The 22,353-nt window shown below is 36.3% G+C and overlaps 1 protein-coding gene across 2 annotated transcripts in view; it reads left to right on the forward strand.

Moving 5' to 3' along the window:
• The window catches only part of LOC150106015 (uncharacterized), a 387,593-nt gene that overhangs the window by 99,697 nt on the left and 265,543 nt on the right, over positions 1-22,353 (forward strand). For both annotated transcript variants that reach the window (XM_090393743.1, XM_090393744.1), the window contains exon 6: positions 7,878-8,036. In XM_090393743.1, the coding sequence (XP_090249869.1) occupies positions 7,878-8,036 (159 nt within the window). The remainder of the gene's footprint in view (positions 1-7,877; positions 8,037-22,353) is intronic.

Raw genomic sequence — 22,353 nt, forward strand, 5'->3', positions numbered from 1 at the left:
TATTGCTGACCTTCATACCATATCTATTACAACAGCTATTCAATTTAGTCAGAGAATCTTGCAGACTTGTAGCGGATTTATTTAGAAGTATAACATCATCCGCATAAAGCAAAGAGCTGACATTAACATTTCCAATTTTGATATCAGGTTTAATACCACTTTCCTTCATAATGTGATCCATATAGATAATGAATAACAGAGGGGATAATGTACATCCTAGTCTCACACCAGATTTAACATTAAACCATCTTCCTGTACTTCCTTCAATTCTAACTGCTGACTTACAACTCAAATAAAGACTAAGTATCGCTTGATATAATGCCCCATTGACACCATATAACTGCAGCGTATTGAATAGCTTCTCTCTTGGCACCTTGTCATATGCCTTTTCCAAATCGACAAAACTTAAATACAGATCTTTGTTATATTCCCATGCTTTCTCGACTATTTGTCGTAAAGTGAAGATCTGATCCTGACAGCCTCTATTTGGCCTGAATCCAGCTTGTTCTTCACCAAGCTTTTCTTCCACAATTCTTCTCAACTGTTTCTCAAGTATACTTGCATAGATCTTGCCAGGAACACTCAGTAGGGAAATACCTCTGTAATTCTCACATTCAGTTTTATTTCCCTTTTTATATATGGGTACTATGAGAGCTCTACTCCAATCATCGGGAATTCGTCCCTCTGTCCAGGCTTTCTGAACTATGCAGTGCAGCCACTGTAAGACTTTTATACCACCATACTTCAGCATTTCTGGTCGAATGTCATCTACTCCTGCTGCCTTTCCACATTTCAAGCCTTTGATGGCTATTTCTACTTCAATTATGGATATGTATTCCTGACTGCATGCCTGGTCAGTGTTTTTTATCACTATGCTGTCATCACTGCTTGTTTCATTTAGCAGTTTTTCAGAGTAATTACTCCATACTTCAAAGATATCTTTTTCTCCTGTTTTCATGTCACCTTTATCATCTCTAACTCCTTTTACAGCACTCTTTCCTCCATTCCTAAGCTTCTTCAACAACCTCCAGAATATTTTGCCACCTTCTTGATATTTATTTTCTATATTCTTGCCAAAGTTCTCCATTGACTTTTGTTTAGCTAGTTTTACACACTGTTTAGCTTTCTTACATTTGTCTCTGTATTCTGTAAGAGTAAAAGCTGACTTATTTGCCAGGAACTTTTGATATGCTTTCTTCTTTTCCTTCACTGCCTCTTTAACTTCCTGTGTCCACCAGGGAGTTCTAATTTTTTTATCCTTGCACACAACCTCACCACATGCCTCTCTGGCAGAATCAATCAATGTTTTCTTCAGAGTTTGCCACTGAATCTCCAAGATTTGATTCCTGTTCTCAAACTCTTTCATTTTCTTTTCAATAATCTTTCTGTATTTTAGTCTACATTTCACATCTGAGAGCTGCTCAACTTTTATTCGCTTTAAAACTTTCTTACATGTTATTCTTTTCAATATGAAATTCAATTTTATCCTGCTCAAGACTAAATAGTGATCACTTCCAATTTCAAATCCCCTGTACACGCTGGTGTCTTGCACCAGAGTGTACAGGGGATTTGAAATTGGATTTGATCACTAGGGGATTTGAAACATCACTATCAACAATAACCTAGTCAATGAGACTTTTCTTATTCCTAGCCTCTTCTCTCGATGTGAATTTGTGCACATTTTATGTTGGAACATGGTGTTAGTAATAACCAGTCCATGTCCTGAGCAGAAATCCAACAGATATTTGCCATTATTATTAGCTTTGCTCTTTTATCCAAATTTTCCCAAAATATTTTTGTATGTCTCACAATCATTTCCTACTCTGCTATTTTGATCTCCAACAAGGACCAACTTTTCCTCTTTCATTGTGTCAGTTGCTTTTTCTAAAGCCTCAAAAAATTCCTCCACTTCTACCTTAGTAGAACCTTCTGTGGGACCATAGGCACAAATAAGTCTCATTGTCCAGTTTCCCATTCTCATATTTGCCCACATTACTCTACTTGAGACTGACTGCCATTCAAGAAGATTTGCCTCGTATTTTGTGTTGAATACTATGGCTGCTCCTTCTTTTCTTTGATTGTCATTGCCTGAATATAACATTTTGTATTTATTGCTCAGAAAGATCTCACCAGTTTTTGTCTTTTTTGTTTCAGTCACCCCTATTATGTCGATCTGGTACTTATCTAATTCCTCATCTAGCTCCATTTTTTTGCCATTCAGGCTTCTTACGTTGATAGTACCGATCTTTAACTCTGGTGATGTTGAGTTGGGGTTTGTTTTCAGATTTGTTCCAGTAGCTGACTTTTCGCTGTTCGCCCTGGTTCCCTGGTGAAAACAACTGCTCCATTTTTTTTGTAATTTAGTCATCATTGTCCATTCTATAAAGATTCTGAACAAGTAAATTGAAAAATTTACTTTTTCTATTAATTAATTGTTTAGGTTTATTGTTACTTTCTCTGTATTTCTTCTGATCTTTATTTTATTTATTTTTATCTTGTTGATGGTAATTTTTTTTTTCATATTTTTACTAATTTTGCTCTTTGGAAATGTAGATTAGGTTTGATATCTTCATTTATGAAAATGCCATCTGCATATTTTATGAATGTCATATCTAACACTTATTATTATGCTTTTCCTTTCCTCTTTTGCATTATTAATAAGATCTGTAAAGAAGTTGCAAAAGTAGGAGTGACATTTGGTAGCTTTGTACCACTCATCCCTTCACATTGAATAATTGTTTAATTGATGTGCTCAGTAAGATTAGAAGTTTGGTGGATGAGTAGAAAGAAAGAAAGCAAAAGGATAAGATGAAGGAAAGAATAAAAAATGAACTGACAAATGATTTGCAAATAGTGATGTATGGATATTCCATTATTACAAGTGTGGTAAATGAGGGATAATTCATACTTTGGATACGAGGAGGAAACAATCAAGAGAGTTAGTAGAGGTTGTGGGAACAAATGATTTTGTTGGACATAGGAGAATGTAAGAATGGATATTAGGAGGTTATTGAGTAGAGTGAAAGATAAAAGTGTGGTTGAAAATGTATGTTGTGTTTTATCAACTTGTTTATGTACTGTAAAAAGGTGATGACTGTATCGGACAAGGGAGATGCATATACAGTAATATACTTAGATTTTGCACAGGCATTGATAAATTGCCACTCCACAATTTGGTAACTAAAGTGGAACATATGGGATTGGATGATAGATTAATGAGTTCGATAGAACTGGCTCTCAGATAGGTGTCAGCAAGTTGTGTATGAGAGTGTAGTATAACAGAAGAGGAAAGTCACTAGTGGTGTGGTATGGGGATCTGTTTTTGCACCATTGTTATTAAATTTGTGTATTAATGATGTTCAACTGGTGATATACAACTGTTTGCAAATGATGAAAGGCTGAGGAGAGTTACAAGGGAATCTCTTTGATCCATCATAACTTTGTGAAGCCTTAGCAGGCTTCACATGGTTAGGAGGAGGAGGAGCAAAGTCCTCCTAAGGCCTCTATTGTGGCTTTAGGAGGACTTAAATAGATTGTATTGAGTGGGCAGAATGGAACTGTCAGTTCACTGTTGGAAAGTGTAATATTCTAAAATCTAGTAGGCAATAATAGGATTTTTTTATTTATTCATGGGGGGGGTTTCCAAGGGAGCCTACATGAAAGGGCTCCCTAACTTCTCCTATCCTCCACTATCCCTTAGGATAGGTTGAGCCCTCCTAATAAGGGATAAGTATATATTTATTACTGTAGATCAATTGTGTGTTCACAGGCTGGTTTGCCTGTTCTGAGCGATGAAAAACCTGAGTTTCCAGGTGAAAACGCTCTACCTCCGTATGAGACTGGTTAACTCACCTTTTTAGTCAAAAGAGACGAGATTAAAGTTCCTCACATCATGAACAGGAATGGAACCCAGGTCTTTCCGACCAAATGGCTTTGTCTATAATGATTGAGCTACGGAGGTTCTAATGGGATGCAAACTTTACAGTAAGTGGGAAAATTTTGGATGACATTCAGGAGATGAGAGAGCTTGGAGTGTTGAAGTTCAGAGGTCATATTATGCAAGTTATGAAGTCATCACATCAGATTATGGCAGTTCTGTGGAGGACATTAACATGTAGAAATAAAAAGGTTCTGGTTCCATTGTATAAGGCTTCATGTGGATTATTGTGCACAGATTTGGTCACTGGGTTTTCATTGTGATGAGGATATGTTAGAAAGGGTCCAGAGAAGATTTACTAAAGTGGTAAGTGGGATTTGGAATGTAGAGTATGAAGACAGATTTGCAAAGCCATGTGAACAGGAGGAAGTGGGGGAGATATGATTGAGACATAATTACCAGATTAACATGAAAGAAATTTTTCATAGAATGGGGGAGGGGAATAGAACAACAGGCCATCTCTAGAAACTGCATAAAGAGGATGTGAGGAGAGAGTTCTTTGCATGGAGTGTGGTTGTTGAGTAGCAGTGCATTGTCTGACACTGTGGTGAGTGCAGTTACACTGAATGAGTTTAAAGAGTACTTTTGATGGATTTTGTGTATAGCATTGTGTACCTCCTATGATGAGTCTTTTGACTCTATTGAGGCCTGGTGTTAATAATAATAAAATAATGAACTATGGATATTATTTCTGAGAAAACTCCTATGTTACTACTCTTAACAAACTATTATATTTACAGCTATTTGCCTGCTTATGTTTAGGAGGTGCCCCAGTTTAAATGCCATTGGCTCTTTTCTCACGGATTCTTAGGGCATTGTAGATGTACATTTATCAATAAATATATGTTGCATAGAGGACAAGAAATTTGCACATACCTTTTTCTGGGTGTTGTGGCTCTTCGTCTTTCGCGTTGTCCAAACTACTGTGTGTGTGTGTGGGGGGGGATTTTGGCAAGTGGGAGAATTGAAATAACAAATGGAAAAAACCCGGTTTTTTTGAATAACATATATATACATATATATTATAAAGAATGGGCGGAGCGTTTTTTATATTTATATGAGGTGGGAAAGGGTGAAAGGAATTGAAAACAGCAACTGATTTTTAGAGGGGGGGAAGGGTTTGATGAGGTGCGGTCCGTTTCGACTATTCTTGGTCGTCGTCTGAACACATGGAGGAAGTGGATGCTATGTCAGGTCGGGTAGGTGCTTCTGCTTTTGAAGTGTTTGTGTTATCGCCTATTGGTCGGGGTTGTGACCTCAATTTTATGTTGTGTAGCTTCCAAACCTCGGAGATTATGTAGGGCCTGTGTACATTGATAGAGTTTGCGTCACACTTTATGGCTATTGTTTCTGATATTCTAAGCATTGTTTCATTATGTTGTCTGTCTATTATGATGGTCTTGTCGATCTGTAGGGTATGTTTTTGTTCAAGGGCGTGGACAGCTATTTCCGTTTTTCCTGTGCTTTGTATTCGATTTTTCTTTTTTCTCCTACAAAAACACCACTAGAGCTCCTTTATCGAAATTCGTAGCAAAACTTCTCAAACCATTAATTACAGCATCTAACTTCATGATAAAAAACTCGGACGACCTTTTCAAGAAAATAAAAAACCTAAACCTATCCCAAGAAGATATCCTCACTTCATTGGATGCAGCCTCTTTATACACCAACGTGGATGTCCCCAGAACTTCAGACATCATACGCACTGTTCACAGAAGACCTCACCCTACACTCTCGTACTAAACTAATGCCCAATGACGTTACCAACCTAATAAAACTAATAATCTCGGCAAACTTCTTCAAGTTCAACAACAACATGTACATTCAAATCTTCGGACTCCCCATGGGCCAAAACACAGCGGACAACTAGCGGAATTATTCCTAGCATACATAGAATCACTCCTACTCCACTCTTCCCTCCCCCACAGCATCACATTTTATGGCAAATACATGGACGATATTCTGTGCATTGGAAATCCTACACACATCACCACCTTAAAAGCGTCCCTAAACAGTTACAGCAACAGACTAAAATTCACCATAGAAATTGAACAGGACAAATCAATCAATTTCTAAACTTGACACTAACCAGAGCAAAAAACAAAATATCCACGAAAGTATACCACAAACCCTTACATATCGGAAATTACCTCCATTTCCACTCATACCATCCATATTCCATTAAAAAATCGGTCATCTTATCACAATTCATAAATGCGTACAAATTTTCAACCAATCAGAGTAATCTAAACACAGAAACAAAAAAACTAACGCAGATCTTTGAAAATCGCAACTGTCTTACGCAACTAATAAATTACACAAACAAGACTGCCAATAACCACCAAAACAACCCAAGTACCAAAATAAACTTCCCTACGCAAAAAATTATCAAACTACCATACACCCAAAACACATACAAAGCCTACAAATACATCTTCAAACATACTGACTACAAACTGGTATTCACCACAAACCAAAAATTGGCAAATCCCCTAAAATCCACTAAATCTCAGACACAAAAAGAAATATTTGAACACCACAACGTAGTCTATAAATTTCCCTGCCAAAAAGACTGTGATATCACTTACACAGGTTCCACCATCAGGTCTTTATGGGTAAGACTACAAGAACACTTCCACGATTGTAACATCCCTATTCCAGAACATTTAAATACTAAAAAACGCAACATCAAAAAGAAAAATCGAATACAAAGCACAGGAAAAATGGAAATAGCTTTCCACGCTCTTGAACAAAAACATACCCCACAGATCGACAAGGCCATCATAATAGACAGACAAGACAATGAAACAATGCTTAGAATATCAGAAACAATAGCCATAAAGTGTGACGCGAACTCTATCAACGTACGCAGGACCTACATAATCTCTGAGGTTTGGAAGCTACTCAACATAAAATTGAGGTCACAACCCCGACCAATAGGTGATAACACAAACACTTCAAAAGCAGAAGCACTTACCTGACATGACATAGCATCCACTTCCTCCATGTGTTCAGATGACGACCAAGAATAGTCGAAACGGACCGCACCCTGTCAACCGCTTCACCCCCCTCTAAAAATCAGTTGCTGTTTTGAACCCCTTTCACCCTTTCCCACCTCATATAAACATAAAAAACGCTCCGCCCATCCTTTATAATATATATGTATATATATGTTATTCAAAAAACCCGGGTTTTTTCCTTTTGTTATTTCAATTCTCCCACTTGCCAAAATCTCCCCCCCACACACACACACGCATCAGTAGTTTGGACAACGCAAAAGAAGAAGAGCCACAACACACAGAAAAAGGTATGTGCAAATTTCTTGTCCTCTATGCAAAATATATTTATTGATAAATATACATCTACAATGCCCTAAGAATCCGTGAGAAAAGAGCCAATGGCATTTAAACTGTGGCACCTCCTTAACAGAAGCAGGCAAATTGCCGTAAATATAATAAAATAATGAACATTGCAAGCATCTTCAAATCCATTCTTTCTGTATCTGGCCTGCTAATGATATTGGATGATTTGAGCCCAGTTAGGATGGAAAAGCATGACTACAGTAACAGATTTCCATGTTCCAGTGAGTTTGAAACCATCAAGCGTGAGGTGAAATCTAAAAAAACAGATACATATGGGGTGCTGTCGGTTGCTAATAACAGTGAAATGCATTATCAAATAAATATGATACGTAGTAAATGAGTAATCATCATAATGGTTGACTTTAATTATTTGAACATTGATTGTGCACTGGCTTCTTGCTACTTACCTTCTTTTTAATCATTCAAGATAGTCATTCAATTTTCTTTTCAAAATAGATATATATTTATGCATATTTTATAATTTCTTTTGCAGTCTTAGATATGTCTCCTTTATAATTCTCAAGTGCTATTTCTAAAATGTGAAATTAACAACAAAATTTCATTTGCATTTTTTATAGAGTCATGAAATCATTTGTGACTTTTCTGTGATCCAGTGTACCCATTGTAGCATTCAGTTACATTTATGTGAATTAAATGATCATATTAAAGATATCTGTCCTGAATTAGATGAGGAATGCTCATACTGCAAGGAACAGTTTAAACGGAAGGAAATGAATGTAAGATTTTAAGAAAATTATTGCATGAATGTAGTTGATATATTTGAATGAACATATTCTTTACATTCTGCATCAAGAAAATGTACCAATTAATCCCTATTGTTCAGTTTTAATGTTTCATGAAGTTGCATAGAGAATGAAATTGGAAGATTGTAAAAGAAATTGGCTAATAAAAGAGAAGAAATAGAGAGTGAGAGAGAGAGAGAGAGAGAGCGATTGTTGAGCTGTTTTTAATGATGGCAAGAGCAGCAAAGGTAGAAAATCCGTTAATAATGTTTCCTTTTTTGGGCCAGTTTACTTCTTTTGGGTCTTTACATACTGAGCTGAGATGACACTTAAGGAGAAAATTGTTATATACAGAAAGCAGGTGTAAATGTATGCTAGTGTGGATTTTTATGGAGATTTGATTGTGAGAAGTGTGCTTGATGAAAGGGTACTTAAGACATGTTCTCATGGTTGTAAAATGATTAAGCAACTGAGGCTGTTATGAAAATAACGAGAGTTAGTATAGGAATAATTTCAAAGATTCCACATATATCACAAGATAGTTATAGAGTGGGCTTGTGTGTATGATTAAGAATGTTAAAAGTATTCAAAATAAGAGGAATGAAACTGTAGTACTGAGAGTTCATTCACCCAAAAATTATTGAACGAGGATGACATTCTGACAGAAATAGCTACAACATTTGCTCTACTTCTCATAACTCTCCCCAACTTTGCATCATCTCCAAACATCTGCATATCATGATTTAAGCCCTTTCCAATGTCGTTTACCTACAAATTAAACAACTGACCCTATAACATACCTCTGGGGTACACCACTAATGACTTTGCTCTTCTGGATATTACTCCCCCACATACACAACATACTGATTCCTAGCAGACAGCCAATCTCCAATCCAATGCACTAATCTACTATCCAATCCCATCTGTTTCAATTTATTTACTAGTTTGTTATGTGGCAGTCTATTGAAAGCCTTTGTAAGATCTAAATATACTACTATATGTGCATCCCCCCCCTTGTCCAAGTGTATTCATCACCTTATTATAATAATTAAGCAGACTGCTAAAACACAATCGCCCTTTAACAAACCCTTGCTATCCATTAAAGAGAATTCTACTGCTGCCCACCCAGTTCAGAATCCTTGTCCTCACTAGCTTCTCCAACACCTTGACCACAACAGATTGGTCACACATGGTGATATACCATCAAGTCCCCTGGCTTTGTTGACATCATGTTTACTCAGTTTCTCATATACCTCCTGCTCACTCACCAACAGTGGTTCCTTCCCCATTCCCACTGCTCTCAAGTTTTTCATTATGTTACAATCACAATACTTTAATGAACTGCTCATTAAACATCTCTGCTTTATCATCCCCATTGTTTATCATTCTCTCGTTAAAACCAACATCATCCTCACATAATCATTCTTCCTTCTACTGGCTACATATCAAAAAACTCCCTAGGATTTCTTTTAGCATCATTTGCTAACTGTTGCTCATGCTACACTTTTGATACCCTTACTAAGTAAGTCACTTTCCTTGCATTCTCTTTATACTGCTCATATAACTGATTATCTCCACTCATTTTGTGCCTCCTCCACAATATCTTTTTCTTCCAGATTGCAATCTTCACAGCACATCTTCAGCCATCCATTTTACACTTACTTTATTTAATATCCTGACCTTTGGAATACTCAGTCATTGCTTCTGCCAGATACTTCCTGAGTGGAGACCAAGTGGCATTGATTTCCTTCATATGCAATTCCTTATTTCATGATATTGCTGCAAGATGCCTCCTGAGTTTGCCATACTCACCTGCCTTGTAGTTCCACATACAATCCTTTCTCACAAAAGTCCTGATATGGCTGGCCACCATCACCACCACCATCCAAGTGATCACTTCATGGTCACTTTCACCAACTGAAGGAAGATGTGACACTCCATTTACAATGATGTCTGCTATGATGAGATAATCAAATCCAAGACTGTTAACTTAAGTACTCTGTTAAATTCTGCTTAAAGTAGTTATCCCTTAAAAACTAAAGAAATTTATTCTCTTTGGTTCCTGATACTCTCTCTCTCTTCATTCTAGTCTATATCACCATAATTGAAATTGCCCACAGTGATCACCCTTTTCTTGTTAGGTAGACCAATTTGTCTAAACATTTCCTTCTGACTGCCTTCCATATTATCAGGGATAAAGGAACCATACAATATATTTCATCCTGTCCACCTCCACTTCACACCATACTTCTTCAAAACCATTGTGAGTAATTGCTCCTTGCATCTTCAACCTAGATGGCCGCAATTCCTCTGCCATCATCAACAACACTCTTCCTCCTTTTTGCGTTGTCTGTCTTCATGAAAGATTACATTTCCCTCCATCTCTATTCCTGTCATCCTTGTTCAACCTTGTTTCACTTATACTAACATTTTTGTTAGTACACACAAGCTCATTTCTGTTTCTGTAACAAGTCCCACTAGCCCCATTTCTCGGACATGACTCTTCTACAATCTCCCATGTCCATTCCTGTCTATCATTGCTGATATTACACCCCTCTCCAGACCTAAATATCATCCCAACATCCTTGACTGTCTTAATTCTTTCTTGCACACATCTACTCCTGAAACCATCATCTACAGCCTATGTGAATGCATAAGATTACTGGCAGTTATTCTCACTAAGCTGTTTAATCAAAAATTCGGCACTGGTAATGTTCCCAGGGAGTGAAAAGTGGATAAGATAGTTACATCAAATTCCTCCTTAATGTAATGGTGCTATCTTTTTCTCTCTGTAGACCAAATTATTATCTTTAATTATGGATTACAAACCAGTTTTTATCTTAGGAGGTTGTTAAGGTACTGGAAAAGTTAGTTAAAGGTAAAATTCAGGAATGGGTGAATAGTGGGTGGGATATGTAATGTTGAGCAGCATGGCTTTGTAAAAGGTAGGTCCTGTCTTAGTAATTTACTAATGTTTTATAACAGAGTGATAATGGAAATGAATAAGGGAAATAGCTACACATTATATCGCTGGACTTCTCAAAGATGTTTGATAGATTTCCACAAAGAAAACTATTAGTTAAGTTGGAGAAAATAGGAGTGGATATTAAGCTGGTGGCATGGAGAGGGGAATAGCTGACACAGATACCAAAAAAGCATTATATATGGTTGAATAGAATAGAGGAGAATGAGGGTGACTAGTGCAATGATTGAGGGCCTTGCACAATGTCCTATACTATTTAATTCATACATTAATAATATAGCAAGTGATCTGAGGGGAAATATTGAGTTATTTGCTGATGACTCAAAACTGGGGAGGGTATAATTAATAAAGATGATGTAGAGATCCTGCAGAATGATAATAAAATCACTTTGGGATGAAAGGATTAAATATTGTGTATTATATCAATTGTATCACATTGCAAGAAATTGATGAGGCTCTGGATTTGGATTGATAGTGGACAGATATTTTCTTGGATTTGGTTACCTGGGAATGAGGAAGTGGTGGAGATGATTGGGAGATGCATGACCAAACTGATGACAGGTCTGCTTAATTTTCTTTAGGAGGATGGATTGCATGGTTAGCAGGCAGAAAAGAGGGACATGATAGAAACTTATAAGTTGTTAAACAGGTTCCCATGATATTGATATCATTGTCATGTATTGAAAATTTTCAATACATGACAAGTGGAGAAGAACTAGTGGTTAACCCTGGAAGTTGTGTAAGAGTGTGGTTAGTAAGGGTATGTGAGGACTAGATTTTTTTGCTGCCAGAAGCTGTGATTGCTGTAAAAGTAAACGATTTTAAACTGAAGTATGATAGGTATTGTGTGAATAATGCTTATTGTGTGAATCTTCTGATCCCATGGAGAGGCCTATAATAATAATAATAATAATAATAATAGTAACATGCAGGTTTGCTGACAGGAATACAAGATATACCAAAATATTTATCAACAGTGATAAGGCATAGTGGAGAATCTGTTGATTGCAGGAATACATATTTGGTAAATAAATGTTTGGTTTAACAGTGGAAGTCTAGTATGCCAAATTTTAAATGACCTTCGTTTAAATGACATTGAATCATGATGGCTGCAGATACTGATGATTTTTATGATAGGAAAGATATTGAATGGAATTGGAAAAATTTCTTACAAGAGGAGGATAATAGTGTGGTGGAAAAAGTGGTTTGTAAGCTGCTGAAGTATATTAGTAGAATAAAGATGATGAACACCATGATGGTTAGCTTTGTAAGGAGAAAGATTCAAATTTGTGAATGTGAAAGATGTTCTGCAGTTGAAGGAGTTTTGCAGACATTTGAAGTGAATTTTTTGGTATGAAAATGAATGCTCCAGAGGCAGGATTAAATACAGATAAAAGAAGCTAAGGAACACGAGAAACAAGTTGTAGAAGGAGTGGAGGAAGGTGGACACAAGAGATAGGAAAGTGATTCTTGATTTTAATCTTACTGTTTGTATCATTATTGCAAAAGATTTAATGGATAAAAACATGTTGTGGAAAAATGAATTAAAGTTTATTACAAAACATTACAGCTATATTACCTAGGATAACATTATCATCTTAGTGAAATAGAGACTAAAGATAAACAATCGATATAACCGTTCATAGTGGTTGAAAATCATATTTAAATTAATAGTGACATTTCTGTTTATTGTACAGTTAAAACAGAAGGATGTTAAACTGAAATATTCATTTTTCACATAACCCAGATATGGGAGATTGACATGTAATCAGCTTTATTGAGATTTGGTTGATATAGAAAATCTTCACAGTATTTGTTAGAATAATCTTGCAAATTTAAATTAACTTGCAGTGAAGAAGTGTCATGTCTAGTATGCAGTGGAAGTGGGGAAATCGGTGCCCTCACCAGAGGTGCCATGTTGTAAAGGATGCCATTTAAAATTATGGAGCATTTTTTCTATTTTTATTTTTTTTTTATTGTGGTGCCAGTTCTACTCATTCCCCAGGTGCTGATTTACTGTGCTACAGTGTTGGTCATGTTCTGCTGTTTAATATGATGATCTGCATTAATGCTGGATACCTAATGTTGAAGTACCAAGTTGGCAGAGGCTGATATAATTTATGTGTTCTTCATATCTGACTCCAACTGAATGACTAGTTTGATCATAATCATTGAGGTCTTAATGAATATGAATGCAGTGAATTCCAGGAAGAACCAAGGATGCAGTTTGTCTTTTGAAAAAAAGAAAAAAAAAAGATTTTGAAAAGAAGATAAGGAAGTCAAAAACTGGATTTTCTTAAAATATGAACTACTTTTTCAGGAATATTTTTAAAGTAGAATAAGCTATGCTGTTTTAATTTATATTGGATGGTTGTTTTTGCAGATAATCATTTAGTTTTCAAATGATCATAGATATTTTATTTCCATTTAAAGAAAGATAATTTCACATCTAATCAAATTCACATTAATATATTCTCATCAGTGTGTGGAACTTATCCTTCCTACATAAAAATATTTCCAGTTTTATTTCAAAAATCAAAGACACTAAGTTAAGTTGCTTTAAAATGTTGAATTTTGATGCCACATTTATTTTTCTAACATACCTTTGCAGTATATCCCTCAACTTTCAAAAACTTCTCTCAGTATATAGTATACAATATAGAATTTGTATTACAGTCTGGATATTTTGTTTGCAAAGGAAAATATTATTAATAGATCTTTCTCACCAAATCTGGCCAATTTCCTTATGATTAATTTTGAAACATATTTTTACCATAGTATATTTGGTACTGGTATGTGGATGATGTTTGGATGCTAACTAGATTGGTTGAGAGAGTGACAACCAAAATTTCCTTCATATGATCAACACTATCAGCACATGAGATTTACCTTAGAACTTGCAAATGATAATGCTTTAACCTTTTTGGATTGTCTGATGAGGTCATATTAACATGTGAATTTGGGATTGGGATCAGTTTATGAAGGGATCTCTGTTTAAATGGCTTTTAAATGTCTATCATTAATTTAATACTGATTGTTATACTAAATCGGGGGTGCTTAAGAGTCAAAGCTGTATAACTGAGAGATCTCCACATGGCCTTTAAGGGAATGTGGAGAACCAACCAGGGCTTCTGACCTAATGTCCAATCCTCACTTTCTTGTGGTGCACCCTGTTAGATATCTACCTGGATATTGAATGAGGATGGGCTGGCAGTTTGGGATTTAGCTGACCAAATTGTATTCTTATTGGTTTAAACCAAAATATAAAATAACGGTATATCATGACAGAATTTCATGCCAGCTGGGCCATCATCCGGTTAAACAAGCCCCCCCCCCCCCATTGTTTTCGTCAGGAAACCAGGATGAACAGCAATGAGTCAGCTACTGAAACACACCCCAACTCAACATCACCGGAGTGCAAGATCAGTACTATCAACATAAGAAGCCTGAATGACAAAGAAATGGAGCAGCTAGCTGAGGAATTGGATAAGTACCAGATCAACATGGTAGGGGTGACTGAAACAAAAAAGACAAAAACTGGTGAGATCTTTCTGAGCAGTAAGTACAAAATGTTATATTCAGGCAATAACAATCAGTGAAAAGAAGGGGTAGCTATAGTATTGAACACTAAATACGAGACTAATCTTTTTGAATGGCAGGCAGTCTCAAGTAGACTGATGTGGGCAAATATCAGAATGGAGAACTGGATAATGAGATTTATTTTTGCCTATAGTCCCACAGAAGGTTCTATTAAAGTAAAAGTGGAGGAATTTTTTGAGGCTTTAGAGAAAGCAACTGACACAATGAAAAAGAAAAAGGTTGGTCCTTGTTGGGGATCTAAATAGCAGAGTAGGAGATGATTGTCAGACATACAAAAATATTTTGGGAAAATTTGGAGAAAAGAGCAAAGCTAATAATAATGGCAAATACCTGTAGGATTTCTGCTCAGGACATGGACTTTACTAACACAATATTCCAACATAAAATGTACAGAAATTCACATGGAGAGAAAAGGCAATGAATGAGAAAAGTCTCATTGACTATGTTATTGTTGATAACAATGTTTTCTCACTTGTGCAGGACATTAGGGTGTACAGAGGATTTGAAATTGGAAGTGATCACCATTTAGTCTTGAGCAGGATAAAATTGAATTTCATATTGAAAAGAAGAACATTTAAGAAAGTTTTAAAGCAAATGAAAGTTGAGTAGCTCACCGATGTGAACTGTAGCCTAAAATACACAAACATTATTCAAGAAAAAATGAAAGAGTTTGAGAACAGCAACCAAACCTTGGAGGTTCAGCAGCAAATCCTGATGAAAACATTGATTGATTCAGCCAGAGAGGCATGTGGTGAGGTTGTCTGCAAGGATAGGAAAATCAGAACTCTATTTTGGACACTGGAAGTTAAAGAGGTAGTGAAGGAAAAGTAGAAAGCATATCAAAAGTTCCTGGCGAATAAGTCAGCTTATGCTCTTAGAGAATACAGAGACAAATGTAAGAAAACTAAAACTGCGTAAAACTAGCTAAACAAAAGTCAAGGGAACTTGGTAAGAACATAGAAAATAAATATCAGGAAGGTAGCAAGATATTCTGGAGATTGTTGAATAAGCTCGGAAACGGAGCAAAGAGTGCTGTAAAAGGAATTAGAGATGATAAAAGTGACATGCACTGGACCACGCACATGTTGATAAAGAAATAAATGTCTTCTATCATAAACTACAAGTCCTTATAAGCAAAACTAATAAAAAAATATCTTAATAGTCATTGGAGATTTCAACTCCAAAATAGGGAAATACTCACCAGATATGAAGAGGTTGATGGGCAAATTCTGAATAAATGAGAGAAATAACAGAGGAGGAAAAATTACTTGAATTCTGCAAACAAAATACAGTAAAACCCCAAAGTTACGCGGTAGGTGGTTCCAACAGAAAGCGTTTAAATCAAATTCGCGTAACTCGGGGTATAATTTTGCATGTAATTTATATTTACAAACATACAAGTGGAACCAAAGGTTTACAAAAAAACCTATATTTTTTAAGAAATATAATCATAATTGTAGTTTTTCGTACATAAAAAAAAGAAAGTTATTTCGATGTTGATGGTTTCATAAAATCTAATAGATTCGGCATAATGCCAAATTCATTATGTCACTTTTTCTTGTCACGCAAAATTTCTTCATAGCAAGCTAATGATTTTTTTATTCCTTGCCTTGTAGCTACAATTCGTTCCTCATTAGAATCTATATCCTTCAAAAGCTGTAAACCTTTCTTTTATGATTGTTCTTACTGTGAATTTCTGTAGATCGAACTTCTTTGCTAGCTCACAAATTTTCATTCCGCCTTCAAAATCCTTAATAATGTTGAGTTTTGTTTCCAAAGTCAATGTTTTTCTTTTCTTGCTAGCTGTAGAAGAATCTGACTTGCTTCTTTTGGATGATATTATTATTTTTTATGTGATAAAATTTTTATCAAGAACATAACATTAAACAATCGCAAGGTTTGTAGACTATAAAAATCGTGTATGAATAGAGACCGCAAGAAATATGTCAGTGCTTGTTCACAGCATGTGCGACACTGGCAAATGCAGCCGGCACCTGAAAGATATGACTAGTGGTGAGGCATGAAGCAGGACGTGAATACATACATATAAGAAACCGCGTAACTCCGGATTCGCATGAGTCGGGGTATGACTGTACTCTATTTATTTCCAGCATCCAATTCTACCACAGGCTTTCTCATAAATATACTTGGACATCACTGGATGCAGTCACCAAAAATTGTATTAACTACATTTTAATAAAAAATAAACAGAAAACATCAGTCCAGAATGTCAAAGCCCTAAAAAAGCCTGATTTAGACTTTGACCACGATGCTCTCTCAGCAAAGATTAAATTAAAATTTAAAAATGACATCCCAAAGAGCAACTGTAACCTAATAGACATAAGCAAAATGAATGAAGAACATATAAATAAACTATATGAGGACACCATAGAAACAGAGCTGCGAAACATATCCTTTGCTAACGTAGAAACTGCACGGAATCAGGGAAGAAGAATAGTCAAAAACACAGCTATCAAGATTCTAGACACAGCCATTAAATCAAATAACAATTGTATCACCCTGGAAATCTTAAAACTCCTAAAGAAAAAAGAGAGGCTAAAAACACATTAAATCAGAATAATTCTGAAGAAAGCAGACAACACTTTTATCACTAAAAATATAAAATCAATAGAAAGTGCAAAGCAGCAAAGTAATCATGATTAGAAGAAAAAGTAAAATGATGCGAGGAAGCAAATAAAAAGCATTACACTAAAACTGTTTACGAAATAATAACAGATCTAACCAAAGAATATAATAACATCACTTTAAAAATGAAAGATTCTAATAATATAGAAACCAGCACAATTATACAAAGATATACAAAAAATATGGAAGGAATACTGCCAAACACTATACCAAAGAAATCAAATGTGAAGCTCATCAAATAGCGAAGAAAAAGAAAGAGCACCTGCTATCCTAAAAAAAATGAGCTACTTAAAGTAATAAACCAAGTGAAAACACCCAAAACTCCTGGAATTGACCAATTCCTTCTGAACACTGGAAACAGGCTAGGGAACCATAAAATATTTATTGAAACTTTTTTTTAACCAAATTTTATTCTCAGGAGAAATACCTATTGGAAAAGTGGGATCATAATACCCATCCATATAAAAGGTGATAAACACAAATGTGAAAACTATTGCCCTATCACCCTTTTAAATCATAGCTACAAGATATTCGTTAGAATTATACAAAACTGCATGCATAAACTAATGGTAAGAAATTATCAAGGAGGAGCAAGCTGGTTTCAGACCCACAAGATCTACAATTTATTAAATCTTCATGCTTAATACTATACCAGAAATGTGCTGGGAACACAATCTGCCGCTGTATTGCAGCGGCAGATTGTGTTACTCTCCAAATTGTCTCAATACTCTACAAATTGTTGACCTTCATTTTAAACTTTTACAAAGACACAAAAGCACTTGTCAAATTTAATAATATAAAAACAGAACTCAAGATAGATAAAGGAGTCATTCAGGACTGCCTACTTTCACTGCACTTATCGAACATATACCTACAGGAAATATGCAAAGAAATCTTCAATGGCCCAGGGATAAATATAAATGGAAAAAACATCAACCACATCAGATATACAGATGATATTGTAATACTGGCAGTATCCAAGCTACAATTAGAAAAAAATAGTCCATTTTATAAATGAAGCATGTAAAAACTTTGGAATGAGGATCAACAGCAGTAAGACCAAAATAATGAAAATAGGAAGAGAAGCTGAGAACATCTCAGTAATCCTGGAGAACCAAACCCTTGAACAAGTAAAATCCATTGTCTACTTAGGAAGCACAATTACACACAATTTAGACAGCACTGAAACAGTAAAACAAAGAATTAATATTGGATGATCAAACATGAATAAATTAAACAAAATATGGAACAATAAAAAACTCTTGAAACATCTTAAAACAAACTGTTCAAACCGTGATCATCCCTGCAGCAACATATGGAAGCAAGCCATGGTGACTCACTAAAAAGAAACTACTCAAAATAAGTGCATTTGAGGGAAAGTGCCTAAGAAAAATAAACAAAACACACTGGAGTGAACATAAAATCACAGAACAAATAAAGAAGGATCTCTAACTACTAGGACAAACCTCACAGACATTATTCTTCAGCAACAGCTCCGATGGTTTGGCCATGTCCAGAGAATACCTTCTCACAGACTTCCAAACATCATGGAAGAACAGGAAAACAGCATCCACCTAGAAGACTGATGAAAAGTTGGCTCAGATCCTCACAGTGGCTTCACTGCATAGTTTAGAAGGCCTGGACAGACGGACAAATTCCAGATGATTGTAGTAGAGCTCTCATAGTATCCATATATAAAAAGGAAAATAAAATTGAATTAAAATGTCAAATAGTAAAAATCATGGGAATATAACAAAGATATTATTATTATTTGACACCTCCAGAGAGTCCAAAGATCCATCATGGGAGGGCACCTGCTCTGTAACTCTTGCCTCTGCCACTCAATACACCAACTGACTACAACTACACCAACGCCATCTGCCGCCGACCACCACTAGTATGTATTTAAGTTTTGTAGATCTGGAAAAGGCATATGACAAGGTGCCAAGAGAAAAGCTATTCAAAACACTACAGTTATATGGTGTTAATGGGGCATTATATCAAGCAATACTAGTCTTTATTTGAGTTGTAAGTCAGCAGTTAGAATTGAAGAAAATACGGGAAGATGGTTTAATGTTAAATATTATATCAGATAAGGATCACATTATGAAGGAAAGAGGTATTAAACATGATATCAGAACTGCAGATGTTAATGTCAGCTCTATGCTTTATGCAGACGATGTTATACTTCTAAATAAATCTGTTACAACTTTGCATGATTCCTTGACTAAATTGAATAACTGTTGTAATAGATATGGTATGAAGGTCAGCAATAACAAGATAAACACAATGAAAATAGGCAGAAGCAATGAAAATATCAACTGCATTGTAAATGGAGAACCTAAAGAACAAGTGAAACATTTTAACTACATAGGCACAATTTTTAGTGAAGACAGTAAATTAAATAGAAGGGGAAAGCGTGGTGGTGGGGTACTGCTTATGATAAGTGATGACCTATGTCCTCTAAGAGTGGAGGCTATGGAAGGAAGTGAGACAAATGATTTTGAGAGCATATGGTCTGAGGTAGAGGTAGGCAAGACAGGATATTTAGTGGGGTGTTGCTACAGACCCAGGAGCACAGAGGATGGGGACCAGGAGATGTTTAGACAGCTAAGTTTGGCAAGTGCAAGAAGAATGATTGCTATGAGAGATTTTAACTACAGTAGTATAAATTGGAGAGAGGAAGATGCATGTAGCAATAGAGGAATGGAATTTCTAGAATTCTTGAGACAAATGTCTTAGGCAACATGTGATAGTGGGAACAAGAGGTTCAAGAGTTTTAGATTTGGTTATAGCATCAGAAGAGTTGATAATAACTGAGATGACATCTCTCCCACCAGTTGGAGAAAGTGACCATATGGTTTTGAACTTGGAAAATGAATAGACATGCAGGAGTATCAAAGAGACGGGAACTTATGTGGAATTATAATGCAGGCGATTATAATAGTCTTAGACGTCAACTTCAGGAAGTTTCATGGAGGCAGGAATTGGAATGCTGGAATATCATTATTGCATGGGAAATTGTGAAAGAATATTTGTTAGCAGCAATGGTAAGTTGTATACCATGAGTGAAGAAGAGAATACAATTTGAAGTAAAGTGGATGACAAACAATATTAAACAGAAATTGCATGCGAAAAAGAGGCTATGGAAGAGATATAAGGAGACAGGTGAAGAGCAGATGCATGAAGAATATAAGACACAGGCCAGAAGAGTGACTAGTGTGGTAAGGAAAGCAAAACTGGAATATGAGAGGAGATTGGCCCTAAGATACAAAGAAAATCCTAGGGAATTTTTTAGCTATGTGGCCAGTAGGAGGAGAAAAGACTGTGGAAGAATAATATTGTGGGATAAAAATGGGAATAGAGTGACTGATGCAGAGGACTTAGTGGAATTGTTCAATGAACACTTTATTAGAGTATTTCATCCTAGAGGAGTCAGTTTTAATGCTAGAGGGATAGGGTTGGTTCGAGGTTTAGTGGTACAGGAGGAGAGTGTGTTTCAGATACTGAGTACTCTGGATGTCAGTAAAGCTTTGGGACTGGATGGTATTTCACCATGAGTTTTGAGAGAATGTGCTAGGGAACTGACAGTGCCTTTAACCTGGATTTTCAATGAAAGTCTGGCTTCGGCAAAGGTGCCCAGGGAATGGAAGGAAGGTAAGATAGTGCCATTGCATAAGGGTGGTAACAGATTGGAAGTGTCTAATTATAGGCCAGTCTGTGTGTCATCAGTAGTTGTAGTTGTTAAGATCTTGGAGAAAGTAGTGAGGGACCGTATACAGCATTGGGCAGATGAGGATAATGTTATCTGTGAGAGTCAACATGGATTTGTGAAAGGGCGCTCTTGTTTTAACAATATGCTAGCCTTTTATAATAAAGTTACAAGAACACTAGATGAGGGAAAGGCATATACTGCAATTTTCTTAGACTTAGCAAAGCCATTTGACATGGTGCCACATGATTAGCTGATATTTAAGTTGCAGCACATGGGTCTAGATGTCAGGTCAACTGGATTCCGGATTGGCTGCCTGATAGGTATCAGAGATTTGTGTACGTGGAGCAGTTTCGAGGAGGCAGAGGGTTACAAGTGGGATCCCACAGGGCTCGGTAGTAGGACCTATATTGTTTAACCTTTATATCAATGACATTGCAAGGGGATATTCAGTTGTTTGCGGATGATGCGAAGCTGGGAAGGATTATTAGTAATAGTGCAGATGTGGTAGCCCTGCAAGAGGATTTGAATAAGCTAGATAGATTGGCAAATGAATGGGGGGTGTCAGTTTAATGCAGCAAAATGTAAGATCTTGAGGTTTGGGAAACATCGATAGGATGCTACATACTCTGTGGGAGGTGTTATACTGGAGGAAGTAGGGTAGACAAGAGATCTGGGGTTGATGATTGATAGAAACCTAAAGTTTAGGGGACATATTGCAAAGGTGGTGAAGGTAACAGAGAGGATTGCTGCAATTATGAGAAGGACACTGACCTGCAGAGATACGAGGGTTATCATTCCGTTGTATAAATCTCTGATCAGACAACACTTGGACTATTGTTCTCAGATTTGTTCTGCAGGATTTGAAGGGGATAAATTAACTGTGGAAAGGATACAGAGACAGATGACGAAGATGGTTTCAAGACTGTACAAGGATAGTTATGAGGATCGGCTGAGGGAATGTGGACTGCAGGGTTTGGTGGATAGAAGGAGGAGAGGTGATATGATTGAGACTTTTAAACTGTTGAGAGGTGGTTACAGGGTTGACATTGGGGAGTTCTTTCGCTTGTTTGAACAGCGGAAAGGAGTGATGACAAGAGGCCATCCCTGGAAGTTACGAAAGGAAACTGTGAGCAAGAAGGTGAGGAGTGGTTTTTTTGCATGGAGGGTGGTTGAACTGTGGAATGCATTGCCTGATGGACTGGTGAGAGCGAGAATGGTCAATGAGTTTAAGGAGTGGTATGATAGACTTTGTGTTTCTTAGGGGGACCTCCCCTCGATGAGTCTTGACAGTTCTTAGGAAGGACCTCCCACAATGAGTCTTTTGACTCCATGGAGCCTGAATAATAATAATAATAATAATATTATGA

This window comes from Typopeltis vanoorti, chromosome 6, assembly GCF_054136105.1.
Source record: "Typopeltis vanoorti isolate ZY-2024b chromosome 6, IOZ_Tvanoo_1.0, whole genome shotgun sequence".
Lineage (NCBI taxonomy): Eukaryota > Metazoa > Arthropoda > Arachnida > Uropygi > Thelyphonidae > Typopeltis > Typopeltis vanoorti.